This window comes from Anabrus simplex, chromosome 2 (assembly GCF_040414725.1).
Source record: "Anabrus simplex isolate iqAnaSimp1 chromosome 2, ASM4041472v1, whole genome shotgun sequence".
In the NCBI taxonomy this organism is placed as follows: domain Eukaryota; kingdom Metazoa; phylum Arthropoda; class Insecta; order Orthoptera; family Tettigoniidae; genus Anabrus; species Anabrus simplex.
This window is the reverse complement of record NC_090266.1, coordinates 758,519,540-758,538,155: the sequence shown is the minus strand read 5'-3', so window position 1 is coordinate 758,538,155 and position 18,616 is coordinate 758,519,540. Positions and strand designations below refer to the sequence as shown.

General features: G+C 39.5%; 1 protein-coding gene across 1 annotated transcript in view; it reads right to left on the bottom strand.

Annotated features, from left to right (window-relative positions):
• Nucleotides 1-18,616, bottom strand: part of LOC136864437 (forkhead box protein P1) — a 711,481-nt gene that overhangs the window by 18,731 nt on the left and 674,134 nt on the right. The window contains exon 14 of the mRNA XM_067141428.2: nucleotides 12-112. Within this exon, the coding sequence (XP_066997529.2) occupies nucleotides 12-112 (101 nt within the window). The remainder of the gene's footprint in view (nucleotides 1-11; nucleotides 113-18,616) is intronic.

Below are 18,616 nucleotides of genomic sequence, written 5' to 3'. Positions count from 1 at the left end.
TTTCAGCTTACCTATGCTCAACTGACGGCGATGATATTTTATCAGGACTTGTAGCTGTGGATGTGCTCATAGAGCTGTTGTGGAATCCCATATTGCTGTCTCCAAGGGCAGCCTGGAAGCAAATCAGATTCTGAGTTCATTAAATAAGAAGTTCACTTCAGTTTCCATACATACAGTTTACATATCCTCTTAAAAGTAGAACCACTACAATCTAATACAAGTTTTATAGAAGAAAATTTATTTCTAGTACCCATTTACCCAAAGATACAAGAAAAAATAGTCTAGTAATTCAGCATCACAAGTTCAGTGAAAGATATGGATAACTTCCGAACGTGAAATATTAAAAATAATTCTGAAATTGGAGATCTGTAGATTTCCGTTCTAAATTAATTATTCTAATGGGAACTTCACAGTGTATTCCCTTAAACCTGTCAGTTCAATGACTTATAGTCATTTTCGTCACATATTTATTAAAAAGAGAGAACTCTTGTGGCGTAACTACAAAATGATATGATTTTTTCAAGTCATATCACTCTTGTGAGATCTAATGAACACAATTCCATATCTTAATCAATAAACTTTTTACAATGCTAGAATAGATAAGCAGATTTAATGAGTTATAATGCATGTCATCTCATCATGTCCCAGCCGGCACAACCATTTTCCACCACATAATACTAGTATGTATTCTTCCAAAGTTACTTTTCTTTATTTTTTGATGTGATTTGATGAATCTGATGATATTCACTTGCTTGGCCAAACATATCGTTTTATTTTTATTAATACATTTATTTCAACACCGATGTCTTAACATATAGTTTAAATCATAAATTCTGTTCAACTTTCAGAATAGCGTTCTTTTACTTTCCCACTGATATCTAAGATGTTAAAAGTACTAATGTGCAGTTATGTTGTACTGAAGTAAATACTCAAGTTTAATCATAATATCACTTTGTGTCTCATGAATGCAACAACAAAGTTAAAAAGGAAAATATAGGAAAGGTAGAAAAGAATCAAGGCTTAACAGCTTTGATGTGAATGAGTAGTTTCCCTCCCATACTTGGTATTTAAAGAATGAAAATTCAGTCGCCACCACTCATTTAAATAAAATATCTTGACATATATTGTTTGTAAGTTCAGGGAAAGCATTCATTCTGATTATGTTAGGCACGTTTGCTAAATTACAAACTGATTTGATAGACGGTTTAGGAAAGGTAATTCCATTGAAGCTAAGCTTGTAGGATTACAGCAAAATACAGCAGATATCTTAGATTCAAGAGGTCAAATGGACTCTATTGCTATTGACCTATCCAAGCCTTTAGATAGGGTAGATCATGAGAGATTACTGACAAAAATGAGGGCTATTTGACTAGACAAAAGAGTGGTTGAATGGGTGGCTAAATTTCTAGAAAATAGAACTCAGGGAATTAGAGGAGGTGAAATGTTATCTGAATCCATAAAGATTAAGTGGGGTCCTGGAGGACAATATTATTCTTATATATATAAATGATATTAAAGAACTGCAATCACAGAGAAGGCTATTTTTGGATGATGTTATTCTGTATAGAGTTGTCTAGTAATGAGTTGCAGGATTGTGAGCGGCTGCAGGGGAACCTAGACAATGTTTTGAGATGGACGACGGATAATTGTATGACGGTAAGTAGGATGAAATGTGAAGTTGTAAGTTTCAACCAGAAAGAAAAGTCCTCTCAGTTTTAATTACTGTGTTGATGGGATTATAGTACCTCATGGGGAACACTGTAAGTACCTAGGTGTTAATATAAGGAATGATCTTCATTGGTACTGAGCGATTTGGTCGTGCGCTTGGGGCTGCGCAGCTGTGAGCTTGCATTCGGGAGATAGTGAGTTTGAACCCCACTGTCGGCAGCCCAGAAGATGGTTTTCCATGGTTTTGCATTTTCACACCAGGCAAAATGCTGGGGTTGTATCTTAATTAAGGCTACAGCTGCTTCCTTCCCACTCCTAGCACCTTCTTACACCATCATCGCCATTAAGACCTATCTGTGTCGGTGGGTCATAATGCAACTTGTAAAAAGAAAGGAAATATCTTCATTGGTGTAATCATATTAACAAGGTTGTTAAGAAAGGCTAGAAATCTCTTCACATGGTTTTGAGAGTATTTATGGGTTGTAGTAAGGATGTAAAAGAGAGGGTGTATAAGTCTCTGGTAAGACCCCAGTCAGAGCATGGTTCCAGTGTATCGGACCTGCATCAGGACTACTTGATACGAGAACTGGAAAAAATTCACAGGAAAGGAGCATGATTTCTTCTGGGTGATTTCAGGCAAAGGAGTAGTGTTAAAAAGATGTTGAAAACTTTGGGCTGGGAAACCTTTGGAGTAGGGAGACGATATGCTGGACAATGTGGTCTGTTTCGAGCTGTCAGAGGAGAAGGCATGGAATGACATTAATAGACAAATGAGCTTGAGCGGGGCTTTTAAAAGTAGGAAGAAAATTAAGGCCGAAGAGTAAGGGATTGGCATACATTATCAAGGGAAATGTTCAATAAATTTCTAAGTTCTTTGAAAACGTTTAAGAAAAAGCTAGGTAAACAACTGACAGGGAATCTGCCACCTGGGCGTAGTCCTAAATCCCGATCATTGATGACTGATGATTGAGCGTAAAAAATAGGGCGTCTGCCTCTACCGCCTCAAGGGCAGTGTCCTGGAGCATGAGACTTTGGGTCGGGGATAAAACTGGGGAACTGGACCAGTACCTCGTCCAGGCGTCCTTACCTGCTATGCTGAACAGGGACCTTGTGGGTGGGAGGGGGGATGGAAAGATTGGAAGGGATAGACAAGGAAGAGGGAAAGGGAGCGGCCATGGCCTTAAATTAGGTACCATCTGGGCATTTGCCTGGAGGAGAAGAGGGAAACAATGGGAAACCACTTTGAGGGAGGCTGAGGCAGGAATTGAACCCCCTCTTTCATCCAGGAGATAGTAAGTTCAAACCCCACTGTCGGCACACCAGGAAAATTCTCGGGCTGTACCTTATTTAATGCCACAGCCGCTTCCTTCCCACTCTTAGGCCACTACTATCTCATCGTCGCCATAAGACCTATCTGTGTCGGTGCGATGTAAAGCAAAACAACAACAACAACAACAACAATAATAATAATAATAATAATAATAATAATAATAGTAATAATAATAATAATGATAATGATAATAATAAAAGAACCTGGCCTCCGGGGCTGGCAAGTTAATCACACTAACCACTACACCACAGAGGCGGACAATGTATTGTTTTGATCTTTTTATTTGACATAGAACGAGCTGTGCTCAGCGGCTCACATGGTTACGGCGCTGACTTTCTGAGCCTAAGTTGACAGGTTCAAACCTGGGACAGTCCGGTGGTAATTGAAGGTGCTCAAATATGTCAGCCCTGTGACAGTAGATTTCCGGTACATAAAAGAACTCCTGTGGGACAAAATTCCGGCACCTCGGCGTCTCCAAAAACCGTCAAAGGAGTTAGTGGTGGCAAGTAAAGCCATTAACATTAATAAAACATAGTTCATATTTCAGAGTTATCTCATTGCCTGTGAAAGTACAAATGTTTACAGTAAAATATTATTGTACCAAAAAGAAGGAAACTATATCTACTATAGATCCCTAAGATGTATGCTTCTCGTTGAATGGTCACTTATAATATGTAATATTCATCATCTGTACAGCAGATGCACAGAGAAAACAGCTAGAACGATAATAGACTTTGGGAGTAAACTATGGTAACAATAATGTTGTATGCCATCTTCCCACCTAATCTGGAAACTGAAGTTCCTTGCACCAAAAGGACTTTCTGTTCGTAAAAACTGCCCTCTTCAAGTTGTCCTCTATGACAACAGAACACTGCAACGATCTGATTAAGGAGAATTCCTTAGCTTATGTGGGAGCAGATTTTGACTTAGACCCTGTATTAGTGACCATGAATGGGAGATGCTACCCTTGTTCAAGTTTGACAGTGCAATATATCCAAGTGCTGGTAATAAATTAAATGGCAGTATGTAACAGCTTCCTACAAATAACAAAGACCTCATGAAGGTCAAAGTGGAATGTAGATATTAACCAATAATACAATATTTCACAAGGCTGTAACTCATGATCACCGAAGAGATGTCCCATAAATGGCTGAAGATGTAAATTTCCAATTAGTTAATAATAATTTGCTATACATCAATAAACATTCAGTAGATTTACTACTGCTCAGAGGTGTACCAACATTATACACTGACTCTTAGTGGCACAACTGGATATCAGCAACTTAGCAAGCATTGCAATAGATCCATCTATATGAATATGTTACGTACTTTCCCAATAAATCAAAATCTATTGCAAGTTTTTGCATGAACACAGTGAATAATACTGATATCTGTTACAAAAGGAAAGCAGACCAACTACCAGAAACTGGTTTGACTGTTGTGCAAATTTTTTTCTCTGACATGGCTTGTCAGAAGAAGTTCAAGGAATATTTTCCATGCAGTAATGTTCTTCCATGTAATGTCCATGTTCTAGGAAGCAATAACACCAAATATTCAAAGATTAAAAATCCACTTACATGTTATGAGTTCACGGTTCGAACTCTATTCTACATAGATATTTTTGAAATTTAAGCTTTAATTTACCTATACGTGGCAATTTCTCCTTTGAAATGTTAACACAATGGTTTATTAAGCCTGCATGCTGCCTGAATGTGAAATAAATCACAGCACAAAGGTTGTTCATTCACTTGTCCAATGTAATGAGCGTAATAATAGGTTCCGGAGCCTTCAATGATGTTCGCGTGCAACTAGGGTACTTGGATATAAAACTTGTAATAGAAAAGCTCTTATAACACCTGGTCAAAATGGAGATATTGCCTTCAATGCTGTCTGGAATGCCCTGACATTGGCACACAAGCCCTTGTACAGCAGACTAACATCAGTCAGTCATCTGTTATTACTTAACAATAAATTTCACCTGTTCCATTGGCAATTGCATAAGAGCTCCATGATCTAACTTCAACTTTCTGGGAGTATTTTGTCAATGAACATTCAACAAAGTGGTCAATGATTAACCCCTTTTATCAATAGTTTTCTTTTCAGTTGAATCACAATTTCACAACAGTGCTGCATAATTTACGATACAAATGGACCTTTGAGGACTACATGAAGAAAAATCTTGAGGAATGGGTAGGAATGTGTAAGTGTAATTGTATGTGTAAGTGTTCTGCACTAACCAATTGAGAAATATCTAATGGCCAACCGCTGTGAAATGCTGTATTCTATAGGCAGCATTCACAACGTTTGTGTCATGTGACCTTGACCGGTTAAAGAATATTCGCATTGGTTAGTGCAAATTTCTAAGGCATGAAGTAAAGCGAAATGTGAGAGTGTATTTCTGTATTTGTTTCATATAATATATACACTGATGAGCCAATGCATCACGACCACCCCGAACATTTAGAAGGAATACTTAGCACGCCTGGAGCAGGGAGAGTAACGTGTGACATGCTGATAGCATGGTTTGTATAGGGCAGGTCTACGGGCTTTCTATCAGTAATGTCTCTGGTGTCAGATTGGGAAAGCAACGGATCTCTCTGCGTTTGATAAAGGGCACATTAAGATGGCATGGTGCCTTGGTAGTAGCATCTGTGAAAATGTGCGGTTTGTTGGCTGCTCATGTGCCGCTGTTGTGAGCACGAATCTAAAGTGACGCAACGATGGACGATGCGTCGTCTAGCCCTGTGCCGACAGGGGCTCACTGATGCCAGAGACCAGCGAAGGCTGTCGCGCATTGTCCGGAACGACAGCGAGGACACAGTTCGAGAAATTGCCAATAGGTACAACGGTGATGACCTGGCCAATGTTACCCAACACATGGTTTATGGAACATGGCTGGGCATGGGGCTGCGGAGTCAATGACTCAGTCGTACCCTAATGCTGACTGCACTCCAACAAAAGCAGCGCACGAAATGAGCACAAAATTATCGCCATTGGACAGCGGATGATTGGAAAAAGGTCACCTAGTCCGACGAATCTAGATTCCTGGTTCATCACATCAACGGCCTAGCATGTAAACGCCAATTTCCACAGGAGGCTATGGCAGGTGTGGTTGCACGGGCGGGTGGAAAAAGGCTGATAGAGGAGGAGTGTTGGTCTGGACAATAATTTTATGGGACATTCTGGGGCCCTTCATCCAGTACACAAATCCCTAACAGGTATCAAGTATCTGGACATTATTGGGAACCAAGACTATCCATTAATTTTAACAGAGTTTCCAATGGGACAATGCACCATGTCGTACTGCCAGGATTGTGAGAGACTAGTTGAAGGTACATGCTTTAATGCCGTGGCCTCAAACAGCCCCAATATGAACCCCATTGAACATTTTTAGTTCGACTTCGAGAACCACCGCCCAGCAGTGTACGCCGAATGGAGGACCTGCTATTGCATTTGTGGTGCCAGATACTAGAGGACACTTTCCGCCACATCTTGAATCGACGCCTCAGCAAGTGGCAGCATTTCTGCTGTCAAAAGATGACCCTTTATTGTATTACGTAGGTGGTCATAATGCAAGCACTCATCGGGTTACATAACCTACTTCGAAAGTCTAAACGTGAACTTTCTCGTAGCATTGCCCAATTTTATAAAGGGTTGAGGTGTTCATGCACCAGTTGATATCCTATGCAACTCACAGGACATCAGGGATAACCGTTGGTGATTCGAATATTTGGCCAGATCTATGATCTTGCTGGTTACTCCTTGATCTATCAAACATACACTGGTTTTATGGTCTATTTGGCAGCCATGTAGTATGTACCATATCCACAGTAATGGACGTAACAATAAAGTACATCCTGGGATTTGTACCTATCTCTGTGTAGCGTGGGTTCATGATATTAATGGTGCACATTTTTGCCGCCTTAGCTAGTGCGAGGCCTGGCACATAGTAGTAAGTTCGTAGCCTATATGGCATCTGTTCATAGGCTTAATGTCCATGTCCTATCCTAACGTGAGTGTTATTCACAGCTGTGAACGTCTCATGCCTGCATTACAGTTTTTAGTCTTGAGTTACCATTGGCACTTAAGTCTTTGTTATACCAATGTAGTTGGTCCGTTATTGGACATTATAAATTTTCCAGCTAACGTATTCCTGGTTGCCAGCGTTTCGCCCCAGTGTGCTAAATTGGGCTCATCAGTTGGTAAATGGCACACCCACCAAGACGCATGGTTAATGCATACCGTGGAGGCCACTGCGTAGGCTACTTGAAGCCACCGGCAGTGCCAATGCACTATGAGAGACTTCGTCTCATTTCCAAAAATTGATGCCTGCCTGGTCATCAGATGACATAGATGTATTTCAGTTGCCCTACGGGAGTCAACATCTATGTAAGTATTTGTTGTCGAGCTCAAACCCAAACATATCGTTGTATAGTCCTGCATGTGAACACCAAGCGGAGTGGCCGCGTGTGTTAATGCACTACGGCTATGGAGCCAAGCTCTGCATTTGTGAGACGCATGGGTTCAAACCCCACCGCCAGCTGTCTTGAGAATAGTTTTTCCCAATTTTACTTCCAGTTAAATGCCGGGACAGTTCCATTTCATGGGCCACAGCCTCTTCCTTCCACCTCCTAACCTAATTTCCTTCACCATCAAACATGTCATTTTCATTAGCTCCTCAAACTGAGGTTGGCAGCAAGAAGGGCATCCGTCCATAAAAACATGCCATATACTGTAAGTTCATCTCACCTCATACCTGATCCCGTATCAAGAAACGGGACTAAGGGGTAAACAAATAGTCCTGTATACAAACAAGAAATTCCATTTTTAGGTAGTCTACGAACTACAGATTGCATATGAATAAATGTACATCCACTCATACTCAATAAATTTAGAAAAAATGATAATGTTGGATGCCCTTTAAAGGGGATGGTAAACCCCTGTGTATAAGCACACCAATTACTCACAAGACAAGCACAGAGATATGCCAAGTGCACATAGCACAAATGTGTTGGTATTACTGTAAACACAATTCTACCTTGTGATAACAGCTCAAATTTTGTTTCACATCTTTCACTATTTCAGAAGCACCTGTTCACCGCCAAGTAGTCGTCTGACACAAATTGACATTTGGTGCTTCTGGTTACAATTCAAATACTAGTAGTGTAGCATACAAAGAAATTGTACCTCTATTCATCCTCAATAACTTTAGAAACAATTGATAATTTTGGATGCCCTCGAAACTAGAATGCAAAGCCTCTCAAATTCCAAGCAGGCTAGAAAACAGACAATGTGGAAGATCCTCAGATGCTGAACCAAATCGCGTCGGCAATGATATAAGAATTCTAGGAATGGTTTTGTGATTTATGAAACTAGGTGTCCTTGTCATGGCTGTGGTAGGCTGGAAATATTAAGGTCTTTAACGTTTTTCTGAAGTATGACTGACGGTTGGAACATTTCCATAGTGATGATTTAATTTTCAGTGTGTGATACATTGTTCAACTTCATAAATACTGCATGTGCATTCAGAACATATCTCCTTAGCTGTGGTTACTAACAGATTCAGTACCATATTCATATAATAACAGTTTAGTAGTTACTTTCTGTGTTTGGAGAAACACACTGCTTATTTAAATGTTATTGTGGGAGCAACTGCTCATTGTTAATTGAAGACTTATTCTGATACAGGGGCGGATCCACGGGGGAGGGGGTATTTCCCAAATCATCAGATAAAAACCAAAAAATGTATAACAATTTTAAATTTATAAACATTTTAAAACATAAAAGTGATGGTTTTTTTTTTTTTTGCTAGTTGTTTTACGTCGCACCGACACAGATAGGTCTTACGGCGATGATGGGACAGGAAAGGGCTAGGAGTGGGAAGGAAGCGGCCGTGGCCTTAATTAAGGTACAGCCCCAGCATTTGCCTGGTGTGAAAATGGGAAACCACGGAAAACCATTTTCAGGGCTGCCGACAGTGGGATTCGAACCTACTATCTCCCGAATACTGGATACTGGCCGCACTTAAGCGACTGCAGCTATCGAGCTCGGTACATAAAAGTGAGCATCAGTGTCTAGGGTGATACGATGATATACATGTGATCAATGTGAACTTTAATGAATACAGGCCTACAATTTTCTTACTAGAGAACACAGATTGAGGTGTTATAAAATGAAATGACAATAGGTAGTCCTGTCGCCAGTTCAGCATGAATGGTGAGAGGTACACTCTTCTGTTAACAGCACCGACAAATTGAGAGTGAAACATAAATGTTCAAAGGCCCAATCCCTGGTGTCAAAGGTCAAAGTAATCTTATGATCGTGAACAGGCTTGAGTTCTCAAAAATATCTGTTGTGAGGCCCTCTTAATCCCTAAACATATTTCTAAAATGCCGCCCCTCTCATAACACAAAAAGCCCTAGCTCGTAGCATCTCCCTGCTCATCCTTCCCTTCCGATGGCCCTATGGTATTTCCTATTTCTAGTGAGGGAAAGCTTATTCCTAGTGTACTGAGTTCTTATCAAAGTGACCACAGGTTGCAGTACATGTGAGGTTATTTTTGCTACGTGTTTAACGTGGCACTAACAACTGAGCTTTCATCAACAATGGGACAGGAGAGGGACAGTACTGGGAAGGTAGTGACAATGGCCTTAATTAAGATATACGGTGTGAGTATGGGAAACGATTGAAAAGCATTTTAAGAGTGTTGACGGTGAGTCTTGAACCCATCTTCTCCTGAAAGCAGGAGCATGTGAGTTTTTCGAAATGGACAATCGTGTCTCTTTGCTTCGGATTTTACATAAAACTATTGGTACAGTGACTTACGATCACAAGATTTAGAATCATAAAACTGCAAGCTCACCTGCTTTCATTATTATTATTTCCATTATGATTTTATATTTTTTATCCTTTTACGCTCGAGATGCTAAATGGCTAATACGGTTCGAGATTTATTATGTAACTAGCAGTTACCTGCGGCTTCGCTCGCATGCATTTCCTAATTTGATAAAGGTAATTGTTCCTCGGTACTGTACTAAGACATTATCTAAAAACCTTAAGTATAAAAACTCACTGAAAAATTGAGTTTCATTTACCCCAGAAAGTCCTTGTAAACCACATTTGTGGTATTGCCTTTTGGGACTAAGATGCGACATAGAACTGTACATGTGATAAACAGTCTTCTCACAAGCCGAATTTTTAAAAGAGATTACAAATACTTATTTCCACGTCTGTAACATCTTCAGTTTGTACATATAAATATCCCCATAAAAAATAATTCAACCCCTTTATCAGTTCTTCCCCCACCCCGCCCCCACCTAAGTGGATTTCCAGAAAGCAAAAAAATATATGTTTCTTTATTTTTAAAGTAGATCTCAAACACCAATTTTCATGTCTGTAACATCTTCAGTTTTTGAGATGTACTTCGTAAGTATCCTCGAAAAAAGTATTTCAACTCTTTTTTCACTTCTTTTCATCCCTGCTAAATGTATTTTCCAAAAACATAAAGAAAATACTTTTTTGTATTTTTAAAGAACTTTCCAAAAACCAAGTTTCATGTCTGTAACATGTTATGTTTTTACATATTCTGTAGATTTACGGTACTCATTTTAAAAATTCACTCGTTTTTCAATTCTTTTCAGCCCCTTAAGTGGATTTTCCTAAAACAAAAGAATACGGTATGTGTTTCTTTACTTTGAAAGAAGATTCCAAATACAAATTTCTATAACATCTTCAGTTTTTCAGATATAATTATTCTCATAAAAAGAATTCAACTCCTTTTTTCACCCCCCCCCCCCCCCAAATATGTGTTTCTTTACTTTTAAAGGAGATTCTAAATACCAGTTTTCACATCTGCAACATCTTCTGTTTTTGAGATATAAGTATCCTCATAAAAAGAATTCAACTTCCTTTTCAGCACACCTCCACCCCATTAAGCTGATTTCCACATCAAAAAGTGTGCATTTCTGTATTTTTAAAGGAGATTCCAAATACCAATTTTCACAACAGTAACCTTTAGTTTTTGAGATATAAGAATCCCCATAAAAAGAATTCAAATAATTTTACTTCCTTTCACCCTCCCCCTTAAGTGAATTTTACGAAAAAAGTACGTGTTTCTTTATTTTTAAAGGAGATTCCAAATACCAATTTTCATGTCTGCAACATCTTTCGTTTCTGCAATATAAGTATCCTCATAGAAAGAATTCAACTAATGTTTCAATTCCTTCACTCCCCTTAAGCGGATTTTCCGAAAACATAAAGATACGCATTTCTTTAGTTTAAAGGGAGACTCCAAATACTAATTTTCACTTCTGTAACATCTTCAGTTTTTTGGATACCAGTATCCTAATAAAAATCATTCAACTCCCTTTTCAGTCCTTTTTATACCCCCTGAAAGTTTTTTACCAAAAACAAAAAATTAATGTTTATTTATTTTTTAAAGAGATTAAAAATACTAATTTTTATGTCTGTGACATGTTAAGTTTTTGAGATGTACCGTGTATATGCTTTTTTTTAATGCACCTCACCGGGCGAGTTGGCAGTGCGCGTAGAGGCGCGCGGCTGTGAGCTTGCATCCGGGAGATCGTGGGTTCGAATCCCACTGTCGGCAGCCCTGAAGATGGTTTTCCGTGGTTTCCCATTCTCACACCAGGTAAATGCTAGGGCTGTACCTTAATTAAGGCCACGGCTGTTTCCTTCCAACTCCTAGGCCTTTCCTATCCCATCGTCGACATAAGACCAATCTGTATCGGTGCGACGTAAAGCCCGTAGCAAAAGATAAAGAAATAAAAAAAATGCACCACCTTTTTCAGTTCCACTTAAGTGGATTCTTCTAAAACAAATTATCTATGTTTCTTTACTTTTATAGGAGATTCCAAATACCAATTTTCACGTCTTTAACATGTTAAATTTCTGAGATATACAAAGGGCACTAGGAAAGTTTTGCAATGCACTTCTCAATACGTTGAAACCAGTCACTGAACCAACTCTGCCACTTTTCTTCAGTTACATTTTCACACTCTTCATCCCATGCTGCCAGAAGCTCCTCGTCTGATGCAAAACGCCGCCCTTTCAGCTTCATCTTCACTTCTGGGAAGAGTGCGAAGTCACATGGGGCAAGATCAGGACTGTATGGAAGGTGATCAAGCACAGTCAACCCTGATCTGGCAAGAAAATCCATTGTTACATTAGCACGATGTGCTGGAGCATTGTCGTGATGCAAGAGCTGCTTGAGATCCTGGATGACCTGATGCAGACAAGTCTCACTGTACCACTTCGCAGTAACTGTCCTTTGTGTTTCTAGCACAACCCGAGTCAGGATGCCCCGTTTATTGAAGAATACTGCAATCATCCTTTTCTTCACTGTCCTTGACTTTCGCACAGTCACAGGAGTATCCTCATCTTCAAACAGCCACACCTTGTTCTGGGATTTTGTTGGGACATCGTAATAATAAAGCCAAGTTTCGTCACCTGTAACGATGATACTGACATTACGCGAAGTCCCATTTTCAAATTGTTTTAGCATTTTTCGGCGCCATTTCACTCGATGTGCCCTTTGTTCCTCTAAAAGTGAATGGGGCACCCAAAGGGAACAAACCTTTCTAACAAGGAGGTGGCCGTGTAGAACTGAATGAATAGCTGGTGCAACGATGTGGAGGGTCTCTTCTACCTGCTGATATGTCAACCGCCTCTCTTGCTGCAACATTTCCCTCACAGCTTCAATGTTTTCCTCAATCACTGATTCAGACGGTCGCCCAGAAGGGGGATCGTCTTCAGCCTCAAAATTCCCCCTATGGAACTCTTTGTACTAGCGGAAAATTGTTGTCCGATGTGGACAGCACAGGAGTCATTTCCTGCAGGCATTGGTCAACAGTTAATCCACGAGGAAAACTGTAGCGAATAATTGCGCGACATTCACCTTTAGACCACACTGACATCTTAACTTGCTTTCAGTCCCACTGCATGGTAACAAGTGGTGTGAAGGTCGCGCCTTGCTGTCTTCTAGACTAGTTTTCACCCCTCTTTTCATCCCTCACCATAACAGGGGTGTCCAGCCAACCGTTTTCGCGTATAGCAAAACTTTCCCAGTGCCCTTTGTACTGTAGATAAAGTCCTTTTTTTTATTCATCCCATTTGTCACTCCTGTTCATCCCACATTATTTGGATTTTCCAAAAGCAAGAAATACATGTTTCTTTATTTTTAAAGGAGATTCCAAACACCGATTGTCATATCTGTAACATCTTTAGCGTTTGAGATATAAGTATCCTCATAAAAGGTATTCATCCCCCTTAAGAGGAATATCCGGAAACACAGAGTTATATGTTTTCTGATTTTTAAAGGAAATTCCAAATACCAATTTTCACGGCTTTAAACTGTTACGTTTTTGATATACAGATACACTCGCTTTAAAAATTCACCCCCTCTTTTAACCCCCTTATCGATATAATATTCAGAAATCCGTCCTTAGTGAGCACCTGTAATATAAATGTATCCACAAAATTTCATTACTTTATGTCCTGTAGGTATCCCAACGAACGTCACTGAGGTGATGGTCGATTTTCCTTTGCCGTACACCAAGCTACAGTCACCTTTATAACACGTACTGTGTGATAAATGCACGACTTTTGCAAAAGCATGTATGCGACAGGTATTTACACAATACATCAAACTGCCATACGGTTATGTAAAATGTAAGTGCCAATTATAAGCTTTCGATTGGTTGTGAAATTATCGCTAAAAGCGATGGCATAGTGATAGAAAACGTGTGTGAGTTTGTGAAGCGGGACGTAGTTTTACACCAAGTAAGCTTTCTGATAAATTGGAGATAACAGTCACCGTGGCGAAGTGAAGTAACCACAGACGTCTTGATGCATGTTGCGTTGGTAGGTGGGTTTGAATCCCACGAGCGATATATATTTTTCGTCACATTTTAAACTTTGAGGATGAAATAAGGGGCCATTCGTGCCACATTCGACCAATAGCATGCATGATGAATGTGTAGTGGCCTGACACTTCGTGTAGCCTAGCAGTCCTGGTCATTCCCTCGCTATGTATTCAGCAGATGAGTATGTTGACATGCTCCTCACCTATGGCGAAGCAAGACAGAACGCACAGGAAGCACAGGGCCTCTACCAGGAAAGACTTCCACATAGACAACAACCAAACGCAAATACGTTTAGGTGGGTGGAGCGACGTTTGCGTATAACTTCGTCACTTTAGGGAGGCACCAGTTACGTCCGGTGAAACTGCTGAGATGGTTTTGGACACTTTCCGGGAGAATCCTCACACGAATACCCGGGCAGTAGCACAACAGGTCAACATCAGCCAGTCGTCTGTTGTAAGGATATTGCATTCCAGTTTTTTCATCCGTATCACCTGCAACTACATCAAGAACTCCACGGACGAGATTTCGAAACTCGTGTTGATTTCTGTGCGGTGATACTGACGCAAGTGGCAAATGATCCAGCGTTTTATCTCACATTTTATTTTTGGACGATACATGATTTCATAATACTGGCTCTGTGAATCGTCATAATATGCACTACTGGAATGTTGAACATCCCCACTGATTAAGGCAGGTAGCATTTCAGGCACGATGGAGAGTAAATGTCTGGTGTGGTATACTGGGTGTTCACCTAACTGGACCATATTTCTTTGAGGACCATTTGACACGCGCCCGGTACCTACAGTTTCTTCAAGACCAACTACCATTGCTGCTAGAAGATGTGCCCCTGGGTGAGCGTGTAACCACGTGGTATCAACACGACGGTGTTCCCCCTCACATGTCAGCAAATGTTCGCAGCTACCTGAATGTTACACATCCCGGTCGATGGATCACCTGGCCTGCCAGATCACCCGATTTGACGCCACTGGACTTCTTCCCATGGGGCTATTTGAAGGATGTAGTGCACGCTCAGCAGCCGGAAAATCCTGAAAGCCTTCGAAACCTTATTACAGAACCATGTGAATCCGTAACACCTACAATGCTACAAAGAGCCCGAATGGCAGTTCAACGGCGTGCTGAAACGTGCATTACTGCAGAAGGCCATCTATTCAAACACTAACAGGCAGTTGTTCAGTCAAGCAGATTCAAACCCCCAACCATTCTATCCTCGTCCAGCCCTGCTTTATAAAACATCCACATAAGCAGCCCTAATGGCCTAGAACAGTGCCAGAATAAATAAATAAATAAATAAATAAATAAATAAATAAAATATCCCACGACGTGAGGACATTCGGATACATTGGCTGTGTGGATGATTCTTGAAGTATAAAATCCGAATAAAATTTAAAGGCTCAAGGGAGATTCGAACTCACCTACCAAACACAGCGGTATTAACTGCACCGCACTTAACCAATAACACCACGGTTTCCAGAAAGACTACTAGATGGACTACTACTTCCGCTTCACAAATGCACACACATTTTCTATCAGTATGCCATCGCTTTTAGCGTTCATTTCATATCCTACTGAAAGCTCCTAATTGGCACGTACTTTTTCCATAACCATATGACAGTTTGATGCATTGTGTATATGCATGTCGCATACGGTACATGTTTTTGCAAAAGTAATGGTGCAGTGAGTAATTAAAGGCGATTGTTGCTTGGCATATGGCAAAGGAGAATAGACAATAACGACACAATCACGTCCGGTGGGATGCCTAACAGCACAAAACGTCAAGCGCGGCTGACTCACCTGGTATTCTACTAGCAAGATACTCATTTTCATAACCGTAGCACCTTCAGTTTTTGAGATATAAATATCCTCATAAAAGGTATTCAACCCCCTTTTCACATTTTTCTACCCCCCTTAAGAGGATTTTCCAAAAACAAAAAATATGTTTTTCCTATTTTTAGAGAAGATTCCAAATACCAATTTTCACGTCTTCAAACTGTTAAGTGTTTGAAATATAGATACACTCATTTTGAAAATTCACCCCCTTAGCGATGGAATATCCAAAAGTCCTCCCTTGGTGAGCACCTACATTGTCATATAAATAAAAACCAAACCCCATGGCACTACAGCCCTTGAAGGGCCTTGGCCTACCAAGCGACCGCTGCTCATCCCAAAGGCCTGCAGATTACTTTCATATAAATGCATCATCAATATTTTATTTCTTTATGTCCAGTAGTTTTGGCTTGGCGATGATGAGTCAGTCAGTCAGTCAGTCAGTCAGTCAGTCAGTCAGGACATGTTATTTTATATATATATAGACTAGCAATTACCCGCGGCTTCGCGGCTTCGTAATTTGATCAAAGTAATCGTTCCTCGGCATTGTACTAAGACATTATCTGAAAATTCCTAAAGTACAAAAACTCGCCCAAAAATTGAGTTTTAATTACCCCAGAAATTCTTTGTAAACCATGTTTGTGGTATTACCTTTCGGGGCTAAGACGACCATGCGACATAGAAATGTACATGTGAGAAACACTCTTCTCTCAAGTCGAAAACATAAATACTGTACAAGTTTACTTATTTTTAAAGGAGATTCCAAATACCTATTCCCACATCTGTAATATCTTCAGTTTATGAGATATACATAAGTGTCCCCATAAAAAGAATTCAACCGCATGATCAGTCCTTCCCCCACCCCTACATAAGTGTATTTTCCGAAAACAAAAAAATACTTGTTTCATTATTTTTGAAGGGGATTCCAAATACCAGTTTTCCTGTCTGTATGTCTGTAACACCTTCAGTTTTTGAAATAAATGTATATACATAAGAATAATTCAACTTCTTCTTCTTCTTCTTCTTCTTCTTCTTGACTTCTTTCCACCCCTCTCCCGCCTTAACACTTATCTAGTTACTAGTCGCGCACGGAGGTAACCTCTGGTGTGAAAAATGCGCGTCATTTTTGTCCTTTGAGAAGTTGTTTTGATATGTTCGTTTGCAGTATTCTTCGGTACAATTAAAAGAAACCGTTTTACAGTAAGTACTTGTAGGTTATTTTTACACAGTTTGTTTGATCTAAAAGCAGAATACTGTATACCTTAAATATGTTGAATGATCTTATGATATTAAATTCGTGAGTCGCCATTACCTACGACAAAATATGAAATAATATTTTTCTAAAATAAGTTCAGGAGAACAAAACAACAACATCATCGACCTCCAAAATCAAAAATTATGCACTAAAATATAAGGTAATTTACTTAATCGCTCACGGAGGAAACGACCAGGCATTGTCACTTGTCAAAACAATGATCCCACACTCGCACACAGGGTGCACGATCGCGCCGAAATGCTGACACGACGAGTTCAAATAAACAAGGAGAAAGGTATAGGGATGGGGAGACCCACAGTTCAACTGGGAAGTTCAGTACCGTACAAAATGTAATCGGCCCGGAGGAAATCTCCGTGAGCGACTAATTAAGGGATAAGTGGACTTTCCGAAAACAAAAAAAAAAAAAAAGTGTTTCTTTACTTTCAAGGGAAATTCAAAATGCTAACTTTCACGTCTGTAACAGCTTCATATTTCAAGATAAAGTATCCTCATAAATGTATTTCAACTCCTTATTTACTTTTTTCAACCCCACACCCCTTACGTCGATTTTCCGAAAAAAACAAATGCGTGTTTCTTTATTTTTAAAGGAGAATCCAAATACTAATTTTCACGTTTGTAACATCTTCGGTTTTTGAGATATAAGTATCTTCATAAAAGTAATTCAAATCCTTATTCCTTCCTACCTGTTAAGTTTATTCACCCCTCCCTAAAAGTGGGTGTTTCTTTATTTTTAAAGGAGATACCAAATAATAGTTTTCATGTCTTTAACATCTTTAGTTCTTGATATAATTATCCTCATACAAATAATTAAACTAATTTTTCAATTCATTCACCCCCTTTAAGTGGATTTTCCGAAGACAAAAGAACATAATTGTGTTTCTTCACTTTGAAAGAAGATTCCAAATACAAATGTTCATGCCTCTAACATCCTCAGTTTTTGATATATAAGTATCTTCATATAAAAACTCCGAATCCTTTTTCACCCCAGCCCGTTTACTTCATTCCCCCCTCCAAACAATGCGTGTTTCTTTATATTTAAAGGAGATTCCAAATAAAAATGTTTACGTGTGTAACCTTAAATTTTTGAGATGTAAGTTTCTCTATAAAAATATTAATATTCTTTCACCCTCCTCCCTTAAGAGAACTTTCCGAAAACCAAAAAAACTTGTTTCTTTATTTGTAAAGGAGCTTCCAAATGCCAATTATCACGACTGTAACATCTTCAGTTCTGAGATACATTAAAAGGAATTAAACTCTTTTTTCACCAACCCCGCCACCAAGTTGATTTCCCCCCAAAAATACGTGTTTTTTATTTGCAAAGGAGATTCCAAATAATAATTTTCACGTCAGTAACATCTTTAGTTTTTGAGATATAAGTATCCTCATACAAAGAATTCAAGTAATTTGTCAATAATTCACCCCCCTTAAGTGGATTTTCCAAAGACAAAAGATTACGTGTTTCTTTACTTTGAAAGAAAATTCCAAACACATATTTTCAGGTCTGCAACATCCTCAGTTTTTGAGATACAAGTATCACATCAAAAAATTCAACCCCTTTTTCACTCTATCCCCACCCGCTAAGTTGGTTTCCCCCACCCAAAAATGCGTGTTTCT